Source organism: Asterias rubens, chromosome 1 (assembly GCF_902459465.1).
Source record: "Asterias rubens chromosome 1, eAstRub1.3, whole genome shotgun sequence".
NCBI classification, from domain to species: Eukaryota; Metazoa; Echinodermata; class Asteroidea; order Forcipulatida; family Asteriidae; genus Asterias; species Asterias rubens.
The window spans coordinates 21076044-21101031 of NC_047062.1; the positions used below are offsets into that span (position 1 = coordinate 21076044).

The following is a 24988-nucleotide window of genomic DNA, read 5'->3' on the forward strand; positions in this document are numbered from 1 at the left end:
GAATAAAGGAAATAAGTCAGTGACGTCACACTAAACAATTTGTGTGGTTTTTTTTCTTCATTTTTGGATTTGAGTCCATTTGATGAATAATGGCAATAATTTTATAACAGTGACATCACACACAAAATTCTTCTTCTTCTGCAAATTTGGATTTGAGTCTATTTAGACAGCTCAAATTTTGAGTGAGCTTTGTGACTAAAAACAGAAATGTGAGTAAGAGGTACAGTGAGAACTGCTGTTGTGAAGTCCGTTTTGACTCAAAGTAATTTGTTTGGAGAAATTACTTCGCATGCTCAAAACTGATTTTCAGAAGTACATTAAAATATTAACTACATGTATGTACACAGAGGTGAGCGTATGCATTGCAGTAACAAACTACACAGTGTAAGTGACTAATGGTGTGATACCAACGAATTCTGCTCTACACTCAATTACCTCTTCTCTATTAGAAAATGCCACAAAGCTTACTTGCTTATAATTAGCAATTCAAACAACAATCAGCTGATTAATTGGACAAAGCTCAGTTGAGGTAAAAATTCTTACACTATTCTTTAATTTGTGCTGATTATGGTCAGGTGCAATGGTATACATTACATGGTTAGAGCAGCCTTGCCATTGTGGGTCAACGATTTAAAAATTAATTGTGAAGCAATTTGTTTATTTTGCATCCAAATACAAGCAAAAACATACAAGGCCTGTGATGTACAGAATTGCTCAGAATCACCATGGCGATAATAAAAAAAACAAAAATGCATAGTATGAAGAACAAATAAAAGAGCAAAATGGAGGCACCCGCCATTCCAAGGATGAGGGAGCCCTGGGATAAAACAAAAGAACGAAAGTGAAATCGTTGAATTGATACCCAGATTGAGAAAGGCAGGATGGAATTCCAAAATGTATCAAGACTTCAGAAGCTGCGATGAAAACACCCACGCGAATGCAAGGACAGAAGGCCAATGCGCCCATGAATTTATTTCAGATTCAATTTTATAGATCCAAAATCCTTTACCAAGAAAGAATGGGCAAAGTAAAATTGCTTTTAATTTTTTTTTTACAAATTTCAATTAAATTTTCTGTTCAATTTCAAAAACCAGAAAAGTTTTCAAATATATTGCACATGCAAATATCTGAGCCCTTTGTTTTAGTGCTAAAATTATAATGGAACAACTATTTTGTTTTTCATGTGAAATTACTTTTGGAGGTCATTATTGTCTTTAGAGAATCGCGCAATTGTAAAAGCAGTTGTGCTTACAGTATCGTCAATGCTGTTGAAAAAGCAGAGCTACCAACATTTGGCAACCTGGAAAACTTATGAGCAACAATCAGGGCTATATTTAGAATTGCATTCAACATAATAACGGAATTTTCCATAATCTGGGCGATTTTTCAATTTAAAGATTGGTTTATTTTCAGGGAAATTTCTTGAAAATCTTATTTATCAGAAGCAGACGAAATATTGACCTAAAGATTGATGGGATAGTCAGTGTCACCAACTTTAAGAGCGGTTATAAAAGAAGTAAATCAGTAAAAAATCAAAAGATGATTAAAATAACAGATGAATTTTCCAAGAGAAACAAAAAACAAGTATAATATAAATATACAGCATCCTGATTATATAATGGATGTATTCTGGTGCATAAATGATTTTATTTGCATAATTTCATGCATTGAGTGGTCAGCTACATGCTCTGCATTAATGTATATTGAAATAGCAGATGAACCTATAGCAAGCTTTATAATAATACTACAGGCAGTTTTGTAGACACACCCCACTCTCTAGCCCACCACCCCTGCATACAGATCCTACCACCCCTGCATACAGATCCTACCACCCATAACCAGGGAAAAAATAGAACATCATTAACATTTGAAAAGATGAATTGAAAATGCTTAACTAGTACTACCGGTATTCAAAACCTCAATTTCTTCTCACTACCAGCTGAATTCTAAAAACGCAATCAGTACAGTTTTATCATTTTTAAAATTTAGCACTACACTTAATTTACTTATCTAAACTAGAGTTATTCACTAAGATCCTTACACATACTACATATGAGATGAATCTTCTCGTTGTGCTCTTCCAACTTAAACAGTTGAAGTGCTAAACTGTATTTTTTTTTCCTCATTTCAAATCTGGTACAGTAAACATTTTAAGCTACAAGGTCTATAATCATGCGGAATCCCCCCCTCCCCCCCAAAAAAAAAAAAACAGTCACTGCATTTCTTGGTTTAAAACAAAAAATTGCTAATTTGTGATAGTATTAGACAAAATGTCAGTTTGTTAGTTCTGGTATAGACCCCTTGCATGTGACGTCACGTGTGGGGATCAAAGGAGGCAAATGATTGGACAATAGTTATTCTTTTTGCGTGAAAACCTGCGCGTCAGTGTAGCGTTTTGCGTTATGCAATGGGTCTATTGAACACTCTTCTCACCAGCAAGCACCCACTTCAGCCACACATAATCCTTGGGATGGGTTTTTTTTTCCACACAAACTGTAACATAAGTAAGTATGCCCAAATTCTGCCAAAAGCTAAAGTTCACAAAATTAACACCCCAAAACTGAAAAACCCAATCAAACAAAATTAAGTTAGCAATGCGTATAATGAAACAAGCATCTAACAATTGATGCAGCCAAAATAAACATTCACATACAGAGTTACACACAGCAGTGAAACACACACAGCAGTGGTACAGACTGACAAAAAAGACACAAGATGAGAAAAACAACGTATTATTTTCAATAAAGGTTTTCCTGGCGGGTGTCAAACAGGGATATGTTTTCTTTGGTTTTTAAATATTTTTTTTGAGGGGTTTTAAGCCGGGCTGCATATAATATATATAATAAAAAACTGAACACCAGCTGCAAGTTGAATGAGGTAGTTGTACCCACCATTGTGGTGACGACAGGTAGTGGGGAGATACAACGTCCTGATCTCTGTTTATATTTTGTTCCCGGTTGAATACAGAGGAGGGGATAGAGATAAGAGGAATGAATGATGCAACAACAGTCTACAACAACCAGTCAAATTCCAACGTTTGAAGGTGTTGAGTGCTCTGTGCAGATCACCTAACCCCCACCCAACCCCCTTATCCAAGGAAATTAGCATTTCTTTTTAAGGTAATCAATGAATCTATAGACGATGTGACCTCTGACGTCACTCAAAAACCATAACATGATGCGCGCGCATACCGCCAGGCAAAACCTTTGTGTTTTGGGCAGCCAGCTAGAAAGTGTATGCAATCTTACCATGACTACGCGTCTTTTTGCCCAGCGGAAATATGACGTATACAGTGTTTTGTCAACAGCGGGCGGTTTGAATGTAAACATAGGTCACATCGTCTATTAACCATATCATTGCAAGAAAATCAAATCTGAGAGGCAACTTTTATTTTAAAGAGAAATTGATCTACAGTAAAGTCTTAGGCTGAGGATTCGTACATTGGTGTACTTCAAGCAAACTCAAATGCAAAGCATATCTAACCGTTGGCTGAATTGTTGCACAGGGGCTAGATGAGCGCTTCAGCATTGCTGTTTTAGTAAAAGGCTAAAGGTCAAAGCCAAAGGTCAAAGCAAGAGGCTTAAATTTGAGTCAAAGACTCCGAATTTGGACTTAGTCTTTGATATCACAAAAATTATACATTAAGCAGTGAATGGTTAAAGTGAGTTGCATCCAACTTTTGCAAATGATTTGCGCCAGTTTTTTTGTTGTTGCGCACTTTGCATTTCTTCACACAGTAAGTATGAGCCTTGCTTTAGTGACCAATAAACATAGAGTCTAAGATATATGCAAGATGGAAAATGAAACCGGAAGAAAAGATATGCGTTCCAACCACTTCAAGTAGAGTTCTGAGACATGTTTCAGTTTAGTTAATGTTTTGGTCAGATTAGATGAAAATGCAAAGAAAAAGAAAACAACTTATTTCTTGTAAATGTCCTCAGTGTTACCACAAACCTAGATAGGCAAACATGCATACTACATAAAGGTGAATGAGAAGATGATGTATCTATAATTCTAGCTATGAGAAAGGCTATTCCTTCGAGAAGCAAACTATTTGCCAACTTATTTTGCACAAAATGAGTTGTCGTTTGTCATGCTGATTCTACTGCATTTAGGAGATGAAGGAGGAAATCTTTAGCAGAAAAAAATGCTAACAGCTTACAGGTTGTTTTATTCGGATTTCAGCAGATCGTGGAGTTCACAATTTTCTGTTGATTTTAACCTCTGACCCCACCCAACCCAATCCCTTTTAAATGGCAAAGATGAAGATCTGTAATGTCATGCACAGAGCACACACTTGATGTAAACAAGCATTTGTACACCCATGGGTACAAAGGTTGGAATTCGATACAAAAACAAAGGAACATAAAAAATCTGCTGGGATTAAAGACATTTTAAAAACATATTTGGGGAGAAATGAAAGTAATATCATGGTAATAAAGACATAGAATGTATTAATTGACTGGTTTGTTAAATAAGAATGTCCTAATTGGGAGTTAAATAAACCAAATAAGAACAGACCAGACCTGTGGTTAAAACATTTGCCATGACTGAATAGCATCTGGTCAAAATTGAGACAGCCTGATTTGAAAGGGTATCACCAATTAAGAATTTCATATGTACTTATGTTGAACTAATGTCTGGTAATCTGTAAAATGTATAGACCAATCCGACACGCACCGGGTGCCATAGAGTTGAGCACCGCGCGCGCAAGTGTTGAGCACGGCGCGCCATTTGCTGCGGTGTCTTCAATGCCTAGATTGTGCACAAAAAAACACTGCAGTTGGTTTTTTTAATAGAGGGCGCTACCAATTTTGTTTCGTCGGATTGGTCTATAGGAGGGGTTTTCTACAGTAAGGAGTAAGGTAAACAAAGTGGTGTCTTTCAAGTCTTACAAAGACTGGGAAAAAAAGCAGATACAAAACCAGAACAACCTAAAATGATAAAACAAATTCTAAAATGAACAGAACTGAAAACCAAACCAAATTATTATACTAAGCATACCTGTATTCATTAACTGTTGATTTACCTGTCTATTAAGTTATTTTTTTGTTTACATTTACTAACACCGCCAAAAATAGTTTTATTATCTAGGAATTACTGCGAAGGATTGTGAAAACACTGACTGGCAAAAAAAAGTCATGCAAAAGAGAACTCCCGCCCCTTTTTATGGTACTTTAAAATCAAATCCATTTCAAGCCATTCCTGCATAAGATCCTGCTTTTTGTAAAGAACTGTAGGAAAAATAAATAAATAAATAAATAAAAACGCAAAGAAAAAGAACATAAATTGTGCACTTGAACACATACAGAAATAAAAAATCATGTGTTGATGAAAACAAACAAAGGCGGTGCAATAAAACAAAACAAAACTTAACGCTTGGCAAACAAAATATATGCGCATGAAACAATGCCCCATCCCAACACCCAACCCTTTCTGTCAAAATGGGACCACACCCTCAGTGCCACAACTTAATTGCACCTACTGTGATGATGACTTGATCTAAACTATGCCTTCTACAGTGATGAATATGGCTAGCTTCGGCTGGGTTCAAACACGTGTCTTTAGCTACAGCTTCATGTACTGGCTACAGCCATTGGCTTCAGGGGGCAATGGTGAGGTACATGTATGGATAGATCTAGCCTAGTCAAAATGGCAAAGTTGTCAATTCAGTCACAGCTGTTGGATGTGTCTGAATCGAGTGCAATGGCTGCCATCTTCAAAAGGTGGTCAACAACCTTGTATGAAGCCATATGCCCTTTTGCAAACCATGGCTCTGTCAAGTCAAAGCAAAGGTTTTAAAAAAGAACCATAACTTTAGCCATCCCAAGTGCAGGCATGGTCCTTGGACAAAACAGTAGCAACAAAGGCAGGAGTACAAGGGCTGACCCACATGTACATATGGTGCAGGCTTTAAAAGACTTTACGGGCTATTCAAATACAATTCTAAAGATTTTTCTGATGGATTGAAAATAAGGATACTGACTTTAATGATCAGTCTTTCAATTGAGAGAATTGGTTGAAAAAAGGTGGCTTCTCACAACTGATGAATATCATTTGTTAACAACAATAATAAAGTTCCGACTTTAAAAATCATGAAACACCTGATATGAGTTTACCTCCTGACAACACTGTTTCTGTTACCTTTTCTTGGTTTTTGGCATCCAGTTCCCTCTCTTTCCTCTCTAACTGGGCTTTTATTTCCTCACATACTGTGGAGACAAACAAGAGGAAAACAATCTCAACAATTTAACAGGGGCATATCATTGTACTAAGGTCAGTGAAATTAGACTTGATCCTTAAGTTGCTTAAATCTGTGTGAGGAGAGACTTGTCATACGATTACTAGAACCAGTAAGCGGACTCATGTTACCTATGTGCTGTTAAACAATAATAACAAATACATGTAGAGAATTTAGAGTTTTAGAGTTACATGTAGAATGGAAATGAAAATCTTAAAGTTTATGAAGGGCCACCAAGGCCAAGGTCAAGATCAGGGCAACAAGGCCATGGTCTCCAATGACTCTGTGAAATTCCAGGCCTGATTTTCTTTGCCCCTGCTTTGATTTATAATACTCACATTTCTCCATCTCTTCGGCCTTCTGTTGCCTGATGACATCTTGGTTGATGACCTTCTCGATCACATCCTTGAAGTTGATATCAAAAGGCGCTATGTCTGGATCGTTGCCATCTTCATACTGAAGGACAATTTGTTGGACTAGCCGGTCTACCAGCGACCAGTGGTGTATGCTACATCCTTTATCTGTTTGGTAAAAATGGGGGAAAAATCTGTTAAAGGCACTGGACATAACAAAATAACAAATAGGTGAAAATTTTGACTCAATTGGTCATCTAAGTTGCAAGAGATAATGAATAAACAAACACCCTTGTTGCACACGTGTGTGCTTTCAGATGCCTCAAAAAGTGCGGTTTGTTTGCTACACTTTTAACTTAACTTGTTAACCATACAAAAACATCAAAAAATTATGTGTGACTGCCTGTTTATATTTTCTTTAACCAGATATAACAATCGTTTCTTCTTTTTAACAAATTTGAAACTATATATGTTTGTAATCAGTCTTTTTTCTTCTACATGGACGGTGGGTCACATAAGGTGAAATTGTGGTTCTTATATCGACTACTTCAAGTCAATTTGTGCTTCCGTTTGGCAATAATAAAAAACTTCAACCCTCTGATGACCTTTCAAGAAAAATACCCCGGAAAATACAATTTTGATGCTGAGAATTAGAACTCAGGAGGGATTTGAAAACCAAATTCATAATAGAAGAAATTTGAGCAAGGTTACCAACAGGGTGTAGGGAAATTCTTGTTAATGGTCATATGTGATCTAAACCGGTGGGCTATAAACAGACTGAAGGGAAGGAGGGTGGAGGTTTGACTTGGAAAGAACAATTTCCAAACTCAATCTCTTTAATCTGCATACCAATTACTCCAAGGCCCCATTTCATAAAGCTGTTAAGCAGAGAATACTGCTTGAACGAGTGAGGCACCAGTTGCACCAATTTAAAATTTAATGAAACTTTGGTTGGTAACCAGTCTCTGTTAAGCAAGATTTTTGTGCGCTTAGCAAGCTTTTATGCTTACAGGCTTTAGGATATTGGCCCCAGGCGTTACTAAATAATTGTGCCTGAAGGGTTTAGTAGAGTAAGAAAAACTAACAGGTTTGTGTGATCTTGATATTCCTACACATGTCGTTTTTTAAAGGTCGGAAACCATGTAACCATCTGAGTCACTTCCCACCCAGACAGAGCAGCAGAAACCCTTGTCACGAGTAGAAAGCTTCCCTTAAAATATTACTTGCTGAGGTGCTTTAGTTTTTGAGAAATGTGTAAAACAATGTCACTAAAATAATTTTTGTCTCAGTTTTAGCATGTAAAATATATTTACAAGTTATGGTATAAATAATAATAATAATAATAATAATAATAATAATAATAATAATAATAATAATAATAATAATAATATCGAAGTCTTACATATATAGCGCACGTATCTACCAAACAAGGTTCGAGGCGCTGAGTATTGACAAACTTTCAGAAAGATAAGTAATTGCAGTGATGAATTTTGAGACCTAATTATTAAGCAACTTATAAGGGTTTTCTACAAGGCGCTATGGCGCATACAGCAGCCACAGCCAGGAACACCGGGGCGAACCCCTTCTCTTTTCGAAAAGTGCACTGGGTTCTTTTACATGCGTTACACAACACATGGGACCAACGGCTTTACGTCCCATACCAGTTATTGTATAAATACCATAACTGGTAAATCTGTTTTACGTGCTAAAACATTTTTCGTCTCACTGAGACAAAAATTATTGATGTGAATTGTTTTGCTCATTTCTCAAAAACTACAGCACCTCAGCAAGTAATATTTTAAGGGAAGCTTTCTACCATCATTATCTTCAAACCCTCAAAGTTTAATGTAAATCTGTGGACACTGTGTTTTGTCAAATTGTGTCCTACAAAAAGTACCCAAACCCTTTAAGTTTAGTTTACGTACTTGGTAAGAGTAGAAAATGTTGTAGAAGAGACAGGAAGTGGGGATAGGCCTGAGTGTGAGCAATCTTCTTTTTGATGACGTCAAACATACTATTTGCACTTCTGACATCCACATGAACCTGAGCAGAGAGAGAGAATTTAAATAGAATGTCTTAGTTGGTCGTTAAGATCTCTCGAGGATAAGGGTATGCAGATGAAATTTAGATGATTGAAGACTGGCGAGACAAAAATGTTATCTTTACTGAGAAAAGAATTTACACTTAAAGGAAAGGTATACGTTTGGTTATCACTCTTATATTGTAAAGTAGTCAAAACTTTTGGTTAAAACCTTAGGCAGCTTTCAGCATTTTAAAAATATCTCAAGTAATGTGGTTTTGTAAAAAGAATTTTTGTGCCCCAAATTTGAATCTTAGAAAGCATTACTGTCAGTAATGTTTCTCAGATTGTGTATTCCGCTTAGTGATTATTCTTTATAATAAACAATAAATAAATAAATAAAATTCTTACCATGTCAAACCTCTTAGCTAACTCTCGTTCATCTTCGTTCCTTACTAATTCAAAGAAATCTAAATGCCTGTTGAGAAACAAAGAATTGCAACATATCTGTAAACAGGTGGTATGAATTCATTGACTGAATAATCAACAAAGAATGACAAAGGTGAGAAGGTGAGAAATGTTCAAGATAGGGGCGAGGATCATACATACAAACATAACTATTTGTTAGTAAATTATTAAAACTACATTGATAATTGACCTACTTATTTTGTTATCTGTTTTATCATTTTAAAAGTCAGAAGAAAGATAAGATTATAAAAAGAACAAATACAAAACTTTTATTACATGTCATCAGTTTTTCTTATTTGCACAAACAGGCAAATTAGCTAAACTTTTTTTAAAGATTTCTTTGCCATCTCAATATGGATAAAAGTACCATTAAACTCATACAGGTGTTTATCTTTAAAACTGTAAATTGAGGTAATTGGCCTCAAAGAAAAACAATGTTACAAGTTCATAGAATCAGTGGTTTGTGGCTTTTTAATATGAACTGACGTCGCTTACCTATCTACAGTAGCGTTTTCCAGACTTCGCAGTTTGTCTATCACTGGTTGAATACCAAGCATTAAGAACTCATACCGAAGATGAATTCTGAACTCCAAGTTGTCCTTTGAAAAGAAAAAAAGTTTTAATAAAATAATAATAATAATATTAATAATATTGAACATTTCAAGTGCACCATGTCTTTCAATGATGACACTCCTGGCGCAAAAAACCAAGAACTCTGCTATACACAAAACCAAAAATATGAATTCCAAATTCAGATGTGTTTTAAATTGAGAACAAGTATCTGCTAGTAGACAAATAAGGAATTGATCAAGTGCAAGAATCCACCAAATCTATATATTATTATTTATTTTTTCTGGTCAACTGGTGGATTAAACTAGGGAACAGTGGCATGAATAAACTCTTCTTTTTTTGGAGGGGGAGGGGCAAGGATACAAGGACTTTGTATGCTACTAACTAACTGTATACAAGTTGATGTACCAAATAATACATTTATACAATACAGAGCTGATGGTGGGTTGTAACATGTAAGGAAGGATAAGACAGTCTGAAAGGGAGAGGGGCAAACGTTTCTGAGCAGGAGTTCTCAAAGTTAAGGTGTGCTTTGACAGAAAACAAACACCACCGCTAAGCAAGATCAAGCAGGAGCCAGCCAGTCCAACCCATTATTAATAACATATTACTTGAATTGTATCCTGTTTTCACTAAGCACAATATTTTTAAGCTTAGTAAAGTTCTTAGTTGTGCTTACCTCTCCTGCTCCATACTTGATGACAGCATTGATAAAGGACAAGATGGCTGTCTTTAGGTTGACCTCTTCTCTGTAGTGACCTGTGCTACGATCCAGGTCATTTACTAACCTCTGTCAATGACACAAACAAGGGTTTGGTTAGTCAGTTACTAATTTATATATCAACAATACAAACAAGTGTTTTGTTATAACCATAAGAATAGAAAACATGAAGAGTGGAATGAATTTATGTCTCTTTCTTGTTTTTGTTGTTGTTTTTCTGTAGTCAAAGCCGTCATTATGCCCATCAGACACAGCCTTCATGTCAGTTTACAGGTGTGATAGGCTGTGCACTTAATCTTAGGTTTTAATGAATTGACCATAATTATAAAAATTATACAAAATATTAAAACAATATTAACAAATGGGTTTCCAGTTAAAAACAGAAAAATTACATCCCTGTAGTTAGAACTTTGCTTTACCTGAAACCTCATTCTCTCCGATGCGTACTGCTGATAATGGCACATGGCATCCAGAACCTTCCTGTGACCACCGGGTACCAGACATACCCCACCAAGGATCTCCAGGACCGAGATCTTGGTCTTGATGTTTTCACAGCTCATACTCTGTGTGATGACGTTGATGGCCGTGGGGTGGGCCAACACATTGGCTCTGCCATGCTATAGGGGAAGAGATAAATTTTTCTGTTAAAGTTTGTGATCCAAGCTAATTCTTCCCATTAATAACAATAACAAACAGTTTTTATAAAGCGCAAAATTGCGGTGAAGTCTCAAAACGCTTTTGGAAAGTCAAGAGGGAAAAAACCAGGACTGAATACAAAAATTACAGAAAGTACGGAAAGAACCATTGTCAACACATTCTCCTCTTTTCACCAAAGAAGAAAATGTTGCTGGAAAAAACTGCTGAGAAAAATCTATCAGGGAAAAATCTGCCAAATCTAGTCAGAAGCAACTACACTACATATCATTTGGATGGTATCCTGTTTTTTGCTAAGCAGAGTACTTCTAAGCTTAGCACTTGTGCACTGAAGTGTTGATGAATATGTAGACAAAGGAAAGAGCATTTCTGGGGAAAAATTATGACTGTAAATACATGCATCTTTGCTGAATGTTTTAATTTATTTTAAAACAAAATTTATTGAAGAAAACCCAGTGACTTTAATTGGTTTAATTTAAATTCTGGATAAGGCAACAAAATATCACCTTTAAGCAAAAGTGCGATGAAGAAACAACCCTTGAATATTTTGCAGCTTACTCATAAGATTGATTGAGCCACAACAGTAGCCAAAAATATTACGAATCTAATATTAGCCCAGAAATGCCTAAGCGTCGACCATTTCACACTATGAAAACACGCCACTGTTTACCCTCTCCCAGACAGTGACCAATTCCAACTTGAATCATTCACATGACTACAGGCCAAACATACAAAACCATAAGATATATGTCCCCATTCAAATTAATCATCACAATTAATGATCCATTTATTTGGCTTATTGGAGGACTTATCAAATTTGTCGAGCCAAAACATTTGGACGAGTCTATTGTTCTTCGGAAAACATTCACGTAAACTGTGACTCATTTTATCCCATTGACTGTTAATAGACAGTCATGGAGCCGTCTCGGAAAGCTTAATTAAGCAACTCACTGAATAATTCATGAGTTTTTTTGACATAGCCAATGACTGATAGGCGATTAGGATTGTTTGAGACCCAAAACAGTTTAAGCTTTTGCTGTGTGCATTTATTAGTTCATCCCAGTTTGCTTGATTACAGTGAACAGTAGTCACTGGACCCGTCAGAAGTGGATAGCTTAATTACAACACTTGCAACTCACTGAATAATTCATGAGTTTTTTTTATGATACAGCCAATGAGTGTTAAGGACTGTTTGAGACCAAAAATACAATTTGGAGCTATCGCTGGGTGCATTTATTAATTCATCCTAGTTGGCTTCATTACAGTGAACAGTAGTCAATGAATTAATCGGGACTTTAATGACAAAGGTGTAAAAGCAAGTAGTATTTCTATGGCTTTATTCAGTAGTTATGAATTGACTTATGGGTTCATTTCCAACGTGCTTGGTTGAAGAGAATGGTATTTAATGAATTAGTCAGACGTCCTTTGCATACCCAGTGCTCTTAATATAAATGTGACTGTTTCTGTTGGTTGACATTTTTTGTCTTTACCTGCCTTCGCACAAAAATAACATTAATATTTATGAGGCTATATCAAAATATCCCAACACGGGGCCAGATAGACTTACTGAATTATTCCTAAGGCTTTTGCATACCAAGTAAGGAATATCAATGTGACTCTTTCTATATGTTCACTTTATGTTTCACTATCCTCCTTCCTCCTAAAAATAGTAATATTCATGACTTTACCTCAAACTATCCCATCACACTTCATGACATACTTACTGAATTTTTCATAAGACTTTTGCATTGCGAGTAAAAATATGAATGTCAATGTGACTCTTTCTATGAGTTAGTATTCACTATCCTCCTTTCTCCTTAAAAATATTAATATTCATGACCCTACTTCAAACTATCCAATCACAGAGCATGATATACTTACTGAATTATTCATAAGGGCCTTGATGCAGCCAATGACTGACGTGTGAATTGGACTTTCTGTCATGTAAAAGTCCATAGTCTGCAGGAATTCCAGCAGTGTGGAGAGCCCATCCAGCTCAATGAACCGCATCACAAACCTGAATCAAGCCAAACGAAGAAGACAAAATCTTGCTAACTATTTTTAAAACAATATAAGTGTTCAATCTTAAAGTGGAATAGATCATCTTCTCTCAATTTATTTAGTTTTAATGGAATAAAACAAAGGCATTGAATCAATGACAAATTTAATCAAATTTTGTTTTAATTTCTTAATTAAAAAATTGCGGATAACTAAAATTATATGGACTGTTTCCCTGTCATAAGAAGATTACTGTACAGTATTATTGGTGGTCTCTTTGTGCAAATACCTAAACAAAATAAAAACATTGAGAAGAAGACAAAAAACACAGATACAAAACACACCAGTTTCTTTGACAAATTGTTACTTGAGCAGACTCATTACTGACTACTCCCTTAATCAAACAAAACTTCTAAGATGTCCAAAAAGGTCATCCTTATACATGTATGTCTTGCACTACCAGGCATGATATTGAGTCCTTGGGAAACAGTAGGAACAACTTGAAACAAAAGGACTGACCCCTGATGTACAAGTTGAATAATGCTTTAATAGACTTCTCCAGGTGTTGAATCCCTTTTTCCTAATTTTGCCAAGGGCAAACAAAAATCAGAAATCAGACTACAGTAGGAAGAATACATAATATCATGCCTGCACTAATTAGTTTTTTGGGGTGGTGGGGGGGGGGGGGGGGGGGGCTGTCGGACGTCTATGTACCTCATGGGTTGTGTCCGAAGGGCTGTTTTGAGACTGTCCACTAGATTGGTTCTCACGGCTATCTCATCCTCATCATGAGCAAACACCAACTACAAGACATAATGCGAAGAAAACAATATTAGCATTCCTCGCTCAATAAAACAAACTTCTGAATAACAACATTACCAGTTCAGTGAAACTGTGAATTTACTGGCCTCTTTATTTCAAGGCCAAGGGCTCAATTCACAAAGCCTTAACATGTATCTTTAGGATTGGTTGCTAAAATCACTGTAAAATACAGAAGGTTACGGTGGTGGTAGCACTTCAACACTAACTAATTACATACAAAACTGAATAACCACAACTATTTTATCAGATGCATGTAGTTACAAGATGCAAAAAGTATTGTTGTTGCTACATGTACAAAAGCTTAAATGCAGTTTTTGATGTTATTAGTTGGTCTTTAACTGCTACCACTACCTTCATTGTTTTGTCTATCCGACTCACGTGGCTATTCTTTATATTAATATCAATGTAGTGATTTGCATAGATAGTTCCTAATACTATAGACGCCATCTATGATCTTAACAGGCCATTTGAGTTTTAGCTTTGGGTCGTGCCAAGCCGTCTAGTTTTTCTCTGCAGCCAAATGGTTCATCGACCCAATCATTGCCGGTGAAGATAGCGGATTCTACACCGTCTGACGTCAAGTGGGACCTGCGTGCATCTAAAGTGACAACACACCTAACTTAGCAATTAAGATTGATTTATTGGCTGAAGATGAACCTTGCCACTTTATGAAATCAAACCCTCCCAACTGAGCAGTATAAACACTGACGCTCAGTTCGTGATAGGAACAGTCCACAATTGCTAATATTTTCATAGCAGTACTGAGATTTGCCGGGAAGGAATGTCAAAACAAACTTACCGTCATCATTGTCTTCAACTGATCCAAGTAATAGTCTGGCCATTTGGTTGAGTTTGGATCGTCTTGCTCCTATAGAATAAAATATTTATAAAAACAACAACTATGAATAGTAGAATAATAAATATGTGCAAGTTTTTCACAATAAAAATTCATTATGTCAAACAAATCTTTTGGGGAAATGGTGACAAAAGATGAGAAGGCACTCCTTACAAACTCAATACGTGTTTCGTCGAGCAGTAATAACCATCAAGTAAGAATAAACAATCAAGAATTTTGATTAAATAACGATACACATCTCTAACCAAATATTACTCTCAAAAAAATAATCTTTTGAAAGCTGTTTTTATTAATATCACTACTGAAAACCCAAGTGAAATGATACACAAAGAACCAAATCTAGAGGGGTTTGTTGCCAAAAGAAGCAACATCCATATCTAAATTAATCCAGGCAAGGGAGTCAACGTCTCCTTGCACAGACATCTCCGTCTAAAAACCTTATTCTTAAATTGGATACTAAAAAGCAAACGTAAATCTATACCCCCTAAAGTCAGAACATTCCTTATTATTGTGGAGACCCTCTTCTTATCTACATGAGCAAATCGCAAGTCAGCCTCCAGGGGAGACAGCAAAAAGACAGAGTACAAGAAATATGTTACACAATTATTGAAGAAGCACATCTAATTGTTAATTAATTTGTGTGATACTGTACCAACAGCAAGTTACCAAGAAATTTTGCATTTCAATTAGAACTTCATAAAATAATTTGTTTTGTTTTTTATTGAAAGTAATGCATCGTGGAGGATGAAATTATCCCTGAGCTAAGATACACACACCGTTGACACCGAGGTCAGCAGCACGACCCCTGGCATGGGAGTTTATTTCCATAAGGTAAAAATAAAACTGTACTGTACCCCTGAGGTAGGATTAGATGCCTACATTTTTGTAGCAATATATGTCCTAGTTGTTTTAAGTTTGATTCAAGTGTTCAAACCATGCAAGTTTTAAATCCAATTGAACACTGAACTGCTTTACAAAACTTCAAGGCTATTTTAACTTCAGAAAAGTTACAAACACTTTTAATACATGTAGTATTGGAAACCTGTGGTCTCAAAAAGCAAAGTATTTTAGCAACATGGGCCTACATTGTACACAGTCAACAATTGATCAACCAAGAGCAAGTTCCCATTCCATTATTTCTCAATCGCCTTCTACTCATTCTTCCCATGTGTGTGTAATATTGGCAATAAAACACAAACCCAATGCCAAAGCTTCAAAATAAAAAATACATAGGTAACCCAGGCTAATGATCGCTAATTCCTCCAGAGATTGAAACACAAGCTATCAAGCCAGTTCCCCAGTCTGTCAGTACCAGTGGTATAATAGCAGGCCTTGTTCCTAATAATAACAAGCACCAAGGTGTTGATAAATGAGCATGGGGCCAGAGGGAGACAGTGGGGGCTAGGGGAGTCAGTAAGGGCTAGGGGAGTTCACCTGTTCACCTTGGTAGTCAACCACTCTTATTATGATTACAGGGGTCGCGTAATAAATGGGCTTCTGTCTTTCTGAAATTAATATTGTTACAAATAAAGCCACTGGTACCCATGCAGGGTGATTTCTGATGTACATAAATGTCAAAACGACATGTCAGTGAAAAGGTTTTGTATCTTAATTCGTGCAATTTGTGGCGTGTCATGGCCGAGCGGTGAAGAGCACCAGATTCAAGCTCTGGTGTTTAATCAGCAGAGTGTGGGTTCGAATCCCGGTTGTGACACTTGCAACATAAAATTGGGGAGGTAGTGCTTTCTGCTCTACCAGCCAGGCTTCGGATTGATGATACCCAAGCCTACATCCATGTGGACTGTAAAAGGGGTAACCTTGTTTCAGCCCTAGGAGTAGGTGGCAACGGCCTCTGGAATAAAATAATTGTAGCCCACACCTTCAAGTGGCCTTCCAGCCTTGTGTGTCTTGCGACTTGCATGATTTTTGTCTTTCTTTTTTAAACAGCATCGTATCTTGCATGAGTATGCTCCATGCAAAAACATTGTATCTTGGTTTTGTGTGCTGTACATAAACAGCTAAGTTTACTTCAAAACAAAAGTACAAGTTCGCTGTACCAAACTTCTGCCTAGTGCTCATTTTGTGATCTGCACATTCTCTTGTTCAGTTCAATAGCCTGAACACAGGGGCGCCAAAGCAGCTGCATGACACAACAGTGTTCAGGTAGATCAAAGCACACTTACATGTATATGAACTTCAACATTATGTACCAATTATTGATACATGTTTATCAAGCTATTGGAATGACAGTTGGAGCGTGAACCAAAGTTTCAAATAACCGTATCCCATTCCCACATAGAAACCAAACATCAACAAACCATCCAAGATACACTGACTTGAAACCTTAATCTGGTAAGCAAACTTTTGTTGTGCTTAGTTATTTTCATGTGTGCTTAAGCGGCTCTATAAAAATTGGGCTCTACCACTGAGCTAAAGCCAAGAGTCTACTGCAGTCACCAAACCTCCCCTTTAAGCATGGCTGACAAATTACATCCCATCGCGACTCAACTCACCCTAAAAATGCAAACCCGCTTCCGTTGGGGTCTGCTAAACCTATAATTGCATATGCAGCAATATGCTTTCCCCAGGTTGCCCAAACCTTTCTGTTCAGTCAATGTGTTGGCACGACAGCAAGTGCTTTTAATAAAATCAACGCAAGAAAGTTTTGTTTAAAACCTCCAGGAGTCAAGTGGCCCTGACCTTGGGGGATGTTGAGGGGGGGGGGGGGGTGTCCATTTCCAGGGCTGTAAACACAAGCAGCGATTATCATAATTATCAATTATCATCATGATATGTAGATCTGCAAGGTGACAACTTGACATTTCAAACGGCTCATATCGAATTAAGATCCTGTGACATACTTTGTAATTGGATTACAAAATAATACTTCTCGATGACCAGATTTCCCGCAGGGTGTCTTTTAGGGTGTTAAAAGCCCCAGGCACTTTTTCTAAAATTGTCAACAAAGTTTCAGACAAACAACAACATACATGTAACCGTGTAACCGTGCTTATCTGAGTCCTTAAAGATTCACCATATCCCCTTCCGCGATGGGTAAATGATAACTTTTGAATTTGTTCACTCCAGATATATACACATGTTGCTCTTAAAGGGGCAAGGCATTCTTTTTGTATCTAGTAACGTGCACTTCTACTAAGAAATTTTAAATTGACATTGGAAATTTGCAAAGGGCACCACAGCAGAGAGAACTGTAGCAAATGCTGTAGTGCCGTGAGACAATTTTGAGGCCTGCACCATACACATCACTTCTGTATTTCTTGTTATTAGCACCAACTCCAACCATGTCCTTGCCCTATGCTCCCCCCCCCCCCCCCCCCAGCAGGCAAGTTTGGTTAAAATGTGGTGATCTACACTTCCTTACAAAACCCAAAATATAAAACCTTTGCCTTCCCTGAATAATTCCAGCCTTTTATTTGACATTAAGATAACCTTCACCAATCCCTGGAGCAACATTTATCGTGGTGGCAGCCATCCTGCCTTCCTTCCCTACAAAGTCACCAGAGTCAGGGCTTTCAACACTACTCCAGAATTTGTTGAAGGGCCTTACAACAATCAGCACAGCGATCATTTCATCATGTACAGAGTAATTTATGAAGACAAATTCAGACAAATCCACAAGAGGGTCCTCAAAAAAAAATAAACAAATCAACTCTGATGCTCTTTTTATAACCATGCACAATTCTACACACAACCAAATATAGAGACACATTCAGTGCAACCACAGTATCTTCGGAAATTAGGAATGTTATTGGCCCAATGACCAGGGCACTAATGTAAAGAACATTGATACATTGTTGTAAAATGCACTACTATAAGACTGGTAACTATTAATGTTCTAGGCCATCCAAAACCAAGGCAGATCATGAAAACTCCCTACATCAATTTCCTCACATGGCGAAAAGTTTTGGTTAAATTTTTAAGAAAGCTCCCAGGATTTCTCAAGAAGCCACTTGGAATTCCCAAAAATCTATACTTAGGAAGTGCATAGAGAAAGGCATGTCATCTGCCTCTTTCTTGGCACACAAATACGTGTACATAAAAGCTAAATGGTTTGATTTCAAATGATTGAGTGATAATCTACATGTAGCGCAAATTTCTAAATTGGCACCAAATTTTGTTCATCAATCCACTGGGAGTGATCCTGACGGTCCAGAACATGTGGAAATTCAATCATTCTAAAAAAATAACTGCCCAGCTCAACTCTAATGACAAATCATGCTCTTGATCTTTCACTGGCCTCCATTTGCCAATCAAAATAACGAAAATAACAAATCAGCACAAAGGAGGCATTCATTCTGGCTGCCATTAACTGCATGATTTTTATGTAGTACATACAAGATCTGTGTTATTTAGTGCCAATATTCATGAGTATTTCTATTTTACAACGTGTAGTTGAGGTTCTCTCTTGGGAGATGCTTGCAATACTACCTCTCAAGAACTAGTACTTGATCATGATGTGTGTGTTTTGACAGTATGACAAAATAAATAAATGGTTCCATGAAAGATGGAACCAATTAGTGCCCTATCAAAAAGCACCGTCCGAATTGGGGATTTTTATCCGATTTTTATCTGAAACCAATCATTATGTTGGAAAAAAACCTGCTGCATGGATTTCTGTGAAATGATTTAGATTGCTGCAATTCGAATAAGGATGCACACAATTCCATGAAAATACATAATCCGTTTTCATGACCACCTAATTTGATGATTTTTTTGCTGGTTGGTTTGAGAGGTTGTTTTTGTTGTTACTAGGGGATGGGAGAGAATAAACACTTCAAATATTCCAATGACAATTTGCAGCTTTGCACTTGAGACAAATAAAGCATTGTGACATTCAGATAATACTACAACTTCCAGGAAAGTTCGAAATTTAATTAAATCAACACCTCTATTAATGGCTCAAACTTTTAACGTTTTCATGTTACATAAAAAAAAAAAAATTGTTAATGAAAAATAAAAGGGTCAACAGTTCATTTAAACACTGTGCTTTCATCTCAGAAAAAATACTAAATTTCACCATCAACAGCATCTTACCTTTTTCTTGCTGCAGTATATCTGCCATTTTTTCTCTGGAGAGAGACTGAACATTCGCTCCCTGTGGAGTGCTGGTAAATCCAACTCATCCTATGAGAAGTAACAATTTAAGAATAGATAAATTAACCAAAAATTACATAAGCAAGAAACAAACAACATAGAAAACGGTTACTTAAATGAAAACTTGGGTCCGCCTCCCCAGGTCTGGAATTTCATCTTTGAAAGGGCAAAGCCATTTTCATTTTGCAAAGGGCACTTCTATTGGAAAATCTTCTAGTCAATGGGAAACTTTGAAAAACAAATCTAATTTCCCAATAGGATAAAGCCCGGTTCACTTCCAGCAAATGCGAAGCGAATTTTGACGTCACAGTCCTTTTTTCGCTGGGAATGATTTGCAAGAGTTGAACACATTTCAACTGTTGCGAATTATTCGTTGCAAATTTGTGACGTCAACATTCGGATCGCATTCGCATTTTCAAGAAGTATGAACAGGCCTTAAAATTTAATATGAAATCTCAAGAAAACCTACCACAAGCTCTACAAACATGGCGTTTAATTCCTCCAGAGGTGGCATGGGGTCAGCAGCCTCCATGGGGTGTAGGACCATCCCATTGTCCAGCCCGTAGGTGATATGAGGGGTATCGTCCCCTCCCCCAAAGCAGCCACATAGCACCCCTCCCCCTCTCTTCCGGGGCATGGTGGCAGGTTGAGCTCGTTGAACAGTGATTGAAATGGGGACCAACTGCTAGTCAGAGGTACCTTTACTTCACAGGCATCTGCAGGGGAGACATGGTTGAAAGAGTAGAAAATCTTTATTGATAAGGTACATTCTGAGGTGATAAATCTTTGTTTTCTCCGACTAGAGATAAAAATGTTTTCCCCTGGTTGGACTCTGGAGGGGATTTTAATCTGCATTTTTGGGATCTGATTACATTTTATGAATAGTTTAGATATGGAGAGCAACTGGGTATGTTATTTGAACAAGATGTAATGCTCACCATCTCTGCTCAGTATACACACATTGTACATTATGCTACACTAATCACAGCAGCTGAGGCGATTGTTTCATGCACAAAAGCCCTTCTCACACTACTGAGCCCATTCCCAGCAGGGTTCTCCACAGATGCACAAGCTAGCGTATCTGGCTCATACGTGCTCATACGCTTCAATTGGCAATACGCAAAACAAAATTAAGCATAATACTAATTTCGTTTCATAAAATTTCTAATAAAAAATAAATAAAAAGGTGAGAAAATAGTCACTGTTCTTACATGTAAACCATGATAAACACCCAGTAAAATACCTTCCAAAGACCATGTTTCAATTCAATCAATTCGGCCAAACTTAAAAAAGTTTAGTCCTGGGCCAGGCAATAAAACCCCAGGAGATTCCTGGGGAATTTTAAACAATATTCCTTGGAGAAAATGTGCACTCATTATGCTAGGCCTTGGGCAGGCATGATATTTGGTCCTTGGAACAAATAAGAAAAATTATTGAGTAAACACAAGTTCATTATTTTCTTTTGAAAAAAGGTATTGTAACAAAGATTTCTAAAGAGCTGAGGAACATGTACATGTACTGTATGAAGGACAATCACACTAAACATTTTCTTAATTTTTGTGCACATGAATGCAATCTTTGAAGGGAAATTAATGGCGGTCCTGTACAATAAGTTTGTTTGAATTCTAACAATCCAAACTTGACCATGATTAAAATTCCTTGATCTCTTTCAAAGTCAGGTAAAAGAAGGGGGGAATTCAGACTGCATCTGTTCATTTCACCAAACAAAAGGTTGATCATTTTGAATAGCAGGTTTTTCTGTTCAAAGTCCCAACAAAGCAGCTGCCTGCAATCTCCCTAATCCAATCTAAAACTGCACGTAACATATCAAATGAAAAATGTGCACATTCAATGCCTTGCATATTGCGCAGATGGAACATTTAGCCACATGGCAGATGGAGAGCATGAGTACAGTCGGCTATTACTGGATTACCGCCCATTGGGAAATCCGACTCTCACTCATGTCACTTATGAAAATTATCAAGGTGGAATATAATCAACGAGTGTATTGGACCAGATGATGCTCTGCACACCATAGTGCCTTGGTATTGGTGACACTCTTGCGTCACTGTGTGTGTGTGTGTGTATCTTGATACGATAAACAAGAAGAGTGCAGTACCCCGTTGAACACCAAGCTTCAACAACAATTCAGGAGGCAAAGCCATTTTGTCTTTGAAAAAAATGTTCCATTGTTAGTTTGAGCAGAACTCCAAGAAGGGGATCTCAGGCAAGCCTGGATTTTCATCTCTGAGAGGGCAAGGCCATTTTCATTTAGAAAAGGGCAATTCCATTGGAAAATCTTAAAGTCTATGGGAAACTTTTGAAGGGGCACCAAGACAGGGCAAATAAGGCCATGCCCTGCGTGAAATTTCAGGGCCCAATTTCATGGCTCTGCTTACCGCCGAATTCTTCGCTTACGATCACGATTCCCCGCTTACATGCAAGCGCCGAATTTCTGCGCTAGCCTTGTAAGCGTAGAATGCCGAGTGACGTGACGTACGCACGCGCAGAAGTAAAAAATCGCCGCTAACTCGTGAAATATGCTTGCCGTAAGCACAGAATTCCCTGCTTCTGTAAGCGCCGATTCTCTGCTTACGGTTAGCAGAGCCATGAAATTTGGCCAAGGTCTGCTCAAGGATATCACATACTTCAGCTTCCAGATATGATAACGATACGATAAACATCAACCTCTTGTACTTTTCTTATGCAGACGTGATCACCCAAATGGCAGTTTGAAAAATCTGTGTGTGATCTATGTAGACCATAAGGCAAACAAATGCATTTATTGAGCCTGAAAATGTTTAAGTTCCCTGAAAACCAGAGAGTGCATAGATTTGTACATGTAGGCCTATGATATATACAACATGTAGGTTGGTGAGGAATTTCACAAAATGAAGGAAAAGACAGTTATTTATATTGTTACCTTTCTTGGAAGAAGCACACTCCACTAATCGTTATTAGAAGACTATGAATTTTATCAAACTACATGTACTTGCAAAAAGTCTTGCATTCAATTGAAAGGAAATCCACTTTATTGTACTACACCTGTCTCCATGATTGTGCAAACTGCAAACCACACAGAACCCACCAAAAGCAAACTTGTGACAAGGTTACGCTAATACCGCAAATGCCATTCCAATCACAATCTGTCAGTCACGTCTCCAGAGATAAAAAAGGGAAACATTAATGGTAACTGTTTAGACCCAAAGCACTTGAGGAAAGGGGGGAAGTACTTGGTGGTGCACCAGTACTTGGAAGTGGACACCAGATTAACAGCAAGCTCAAGTGGGTAGACTGAGTAATAAGTCAAAGTCTAATAATGGAGTTTAGAAAGACTGCAAGTTGTACTAGAGGTTGATTGTTTGCATCTGACTGGAGTGCAGTTTTCAGGGGTTTTCCATGTGGTTTGCTTGTGATTGTATCAATAAAATCAGATACTCAAAACAATTCTACAGATAGACCATCACAACATACTAGACCAAGGACAAAGATGATCACACAAACGATACTTCCACTGGCAGTTGTGCATTTCACAGCACATAAAGAACAACCAAACCCCACAGCTTAAATTCGAGTGCCGCAACTCTCCTGCAAAAGAAAAAGGTCTAGCTGGCCACAGCCCATTGAGGCATGAAATCTAAGGCACCTGGCCTGCCTGATATGCGTCAAAATACTCTACTTCAATCTTAGTTTAATAGAAAGGGGGGAGAAAGCAATGCTGTTCCAATATGCAATGAAGGACTCCCCCCCTTTGTGCGAGAGCCGCTTCACACAATTGAAAAAATAGCAGCTTGGCATATGCCCAAAAGGTGATATTGTGTGAGAGAGATGGTAATTTAAAAAAAGAAAGTAATCAGCTCTTGCTTGTATGCTAAATGGGTACACAAATTATAGTACCCGTATGTGTGACACAAGTGATGAGTTACCTTAAGGCAGTTAAATAATATTGAAGTAGACAATATGAATTTTTTTTCTTGTCAATTGAATCACAGATTTCAGGATAATTGTCAAGGCACATTTACAACCATACAATTCACTTTGCACAAATCAATGTAATAGTTATTCTTAACCAACCTGGGTTGCAACAGAGACTGGCATCCTATCATGTCTGCATGTCTTCAGAAGTATGCATTTCTCATACTTAATGACCAAAAAAACCTCTTAACCACAAGACCAATAAGTACTAATAAAGACCATAGGATAATTCATTTACCACCAAAGTATCCCAAAACAAAGAGCCTCTTTGTACAACTGGGTCAACTTTGAGAACCACAGACATTAATAGCTAAAGCTTATACAGCTGAAGCCTAATACTCCTTCAGCGAGGGCTCCTGGCAGTGGGTGGGGCAAGTAGGTGTCTCAATTCATCAACAGGAGGATTCAGTTTTAGACTTGCCTTCAGGGCGCGGCCTTCAAGAAAGTTGTCTGGAATAAATGCCAGGTGTCTAAAAATTACATTCAACATTAGACCATGATTGCAACTTGCATGGAGACCTCCATAGAGGATGCAATGTACCTGGTCCGTATGGTACTTCGTAGTCTTGGTCCTTCAAACATAGAGGAAGGAAATTGGTTCAAGCATGGAGCATGGTTCAAGACATTCTAATGTTAGGAACCCACAAATCCATTCTTCTGGGTCATCAATACGTCAGGTTTTCTTAACAGCAGGTGCTACATTCAATGGTTCATGTAGGCCTATACAACATGGAGGAAGGAAAATCAATGTAGTGTGCAGATAGGAGGAGTCGCATGTGGAGTGATTAAAGGAACAACATCTTGCACGAAACTACTTTTTACAATTTTTTGGGGGAAAAACATATAATTAAGGTACTGAAGGACCAAGTACTGCAACGACGCTGTCCTTATCTTGCTCTATGGTCACACACACTGTTCTGTATGATCAAAGGCTTACCTACAATGTAGTTTATTTTGCCCCTCAAGTTTGCAAGACACAACACAGACAAAAAAAGGCACACACCACATGGAGATTTAGACTTGGAGTTCCCTTTAAAATTCATCTTATGACAGCAAAGGGTAAGGGTCCCATCACTGACGAATCCAAGCATGGGGCCAGACTCCATCAGCCTCAGGGTGATGACATCACTGACCCACTTCACAACTCATAATGGAGGTATTGTTTAGACAAGACCCAAGAATGTCAATCTCTTCA

At 37.5% G+C, this 24988-nt stretch overlaps 1 protein-coding gene across 4 annotated transcripts in view; it reads right to left on the bottom strand.

Moving 5' to 3' along the window:
• Positions 1 to 24988, bottom strand: part of LOC117290542 (disheveled-associated activator of morphogenesis 1-A-like) — an 83090-nt gene that overhangs the window by 14303 nt on the left and 43799 nt on the right. For 3 of the 4 annotated variants that reach the window (XM_033771980.1, XM_033771989.1, XM_033771996.1), the window contains 13 exons: positions 20288 to 20534; positions 19759 to 19848; positions 14647 to 14715; positions 13740 to 13828; positions 12909 to 13044; positions 10793 to 10990; positions 10332 to 10442; positions 9578 to 9681; positions 9026 to 9092; positions 8520 to 8637; positions 6580 to 6762; positions 6145 to 6212; positions 2892 to 2936 (listed from right to left, as the gene is read on the bottom strand). In XM_033771980.1, coding sequence (XP_033627871.1) covers positions 2892 to 2936; positions 6145 to 6212; positions 6580 to 6762; positions 8520 to 8637; positions 9026 to 9092; positions 9578 to 9681; positions 10332 to 10442; positions 10793 to 10990; positions 12909 to 13044; positions 13740 to 13828; positions 14647 to 14715; positions 19759 to 19848; positions 20288 to 20455 — 1446 coding nt within the window. In that variant the 5' untranslated portion in view covers positions 20456 to 20534. The remainder of the gene's footprint in view (positions 1 to 2891; positions 2937 to 6144; positions 6213 to 6579; positions 6763 to 8519; positions 8638 to 9025; positions 9093 to 9577; positions 9682 to 10331; positions 10443 to 10792; positions 10991 to 12908; positions 13045 to 13739; positions 13829 to 14646; positions 14716 to 19758; positions 19849 to 20287; positions 20535 to 24988) is intronic. The other variant, XM_033772002.1, reaches the window with a different exon arrangement.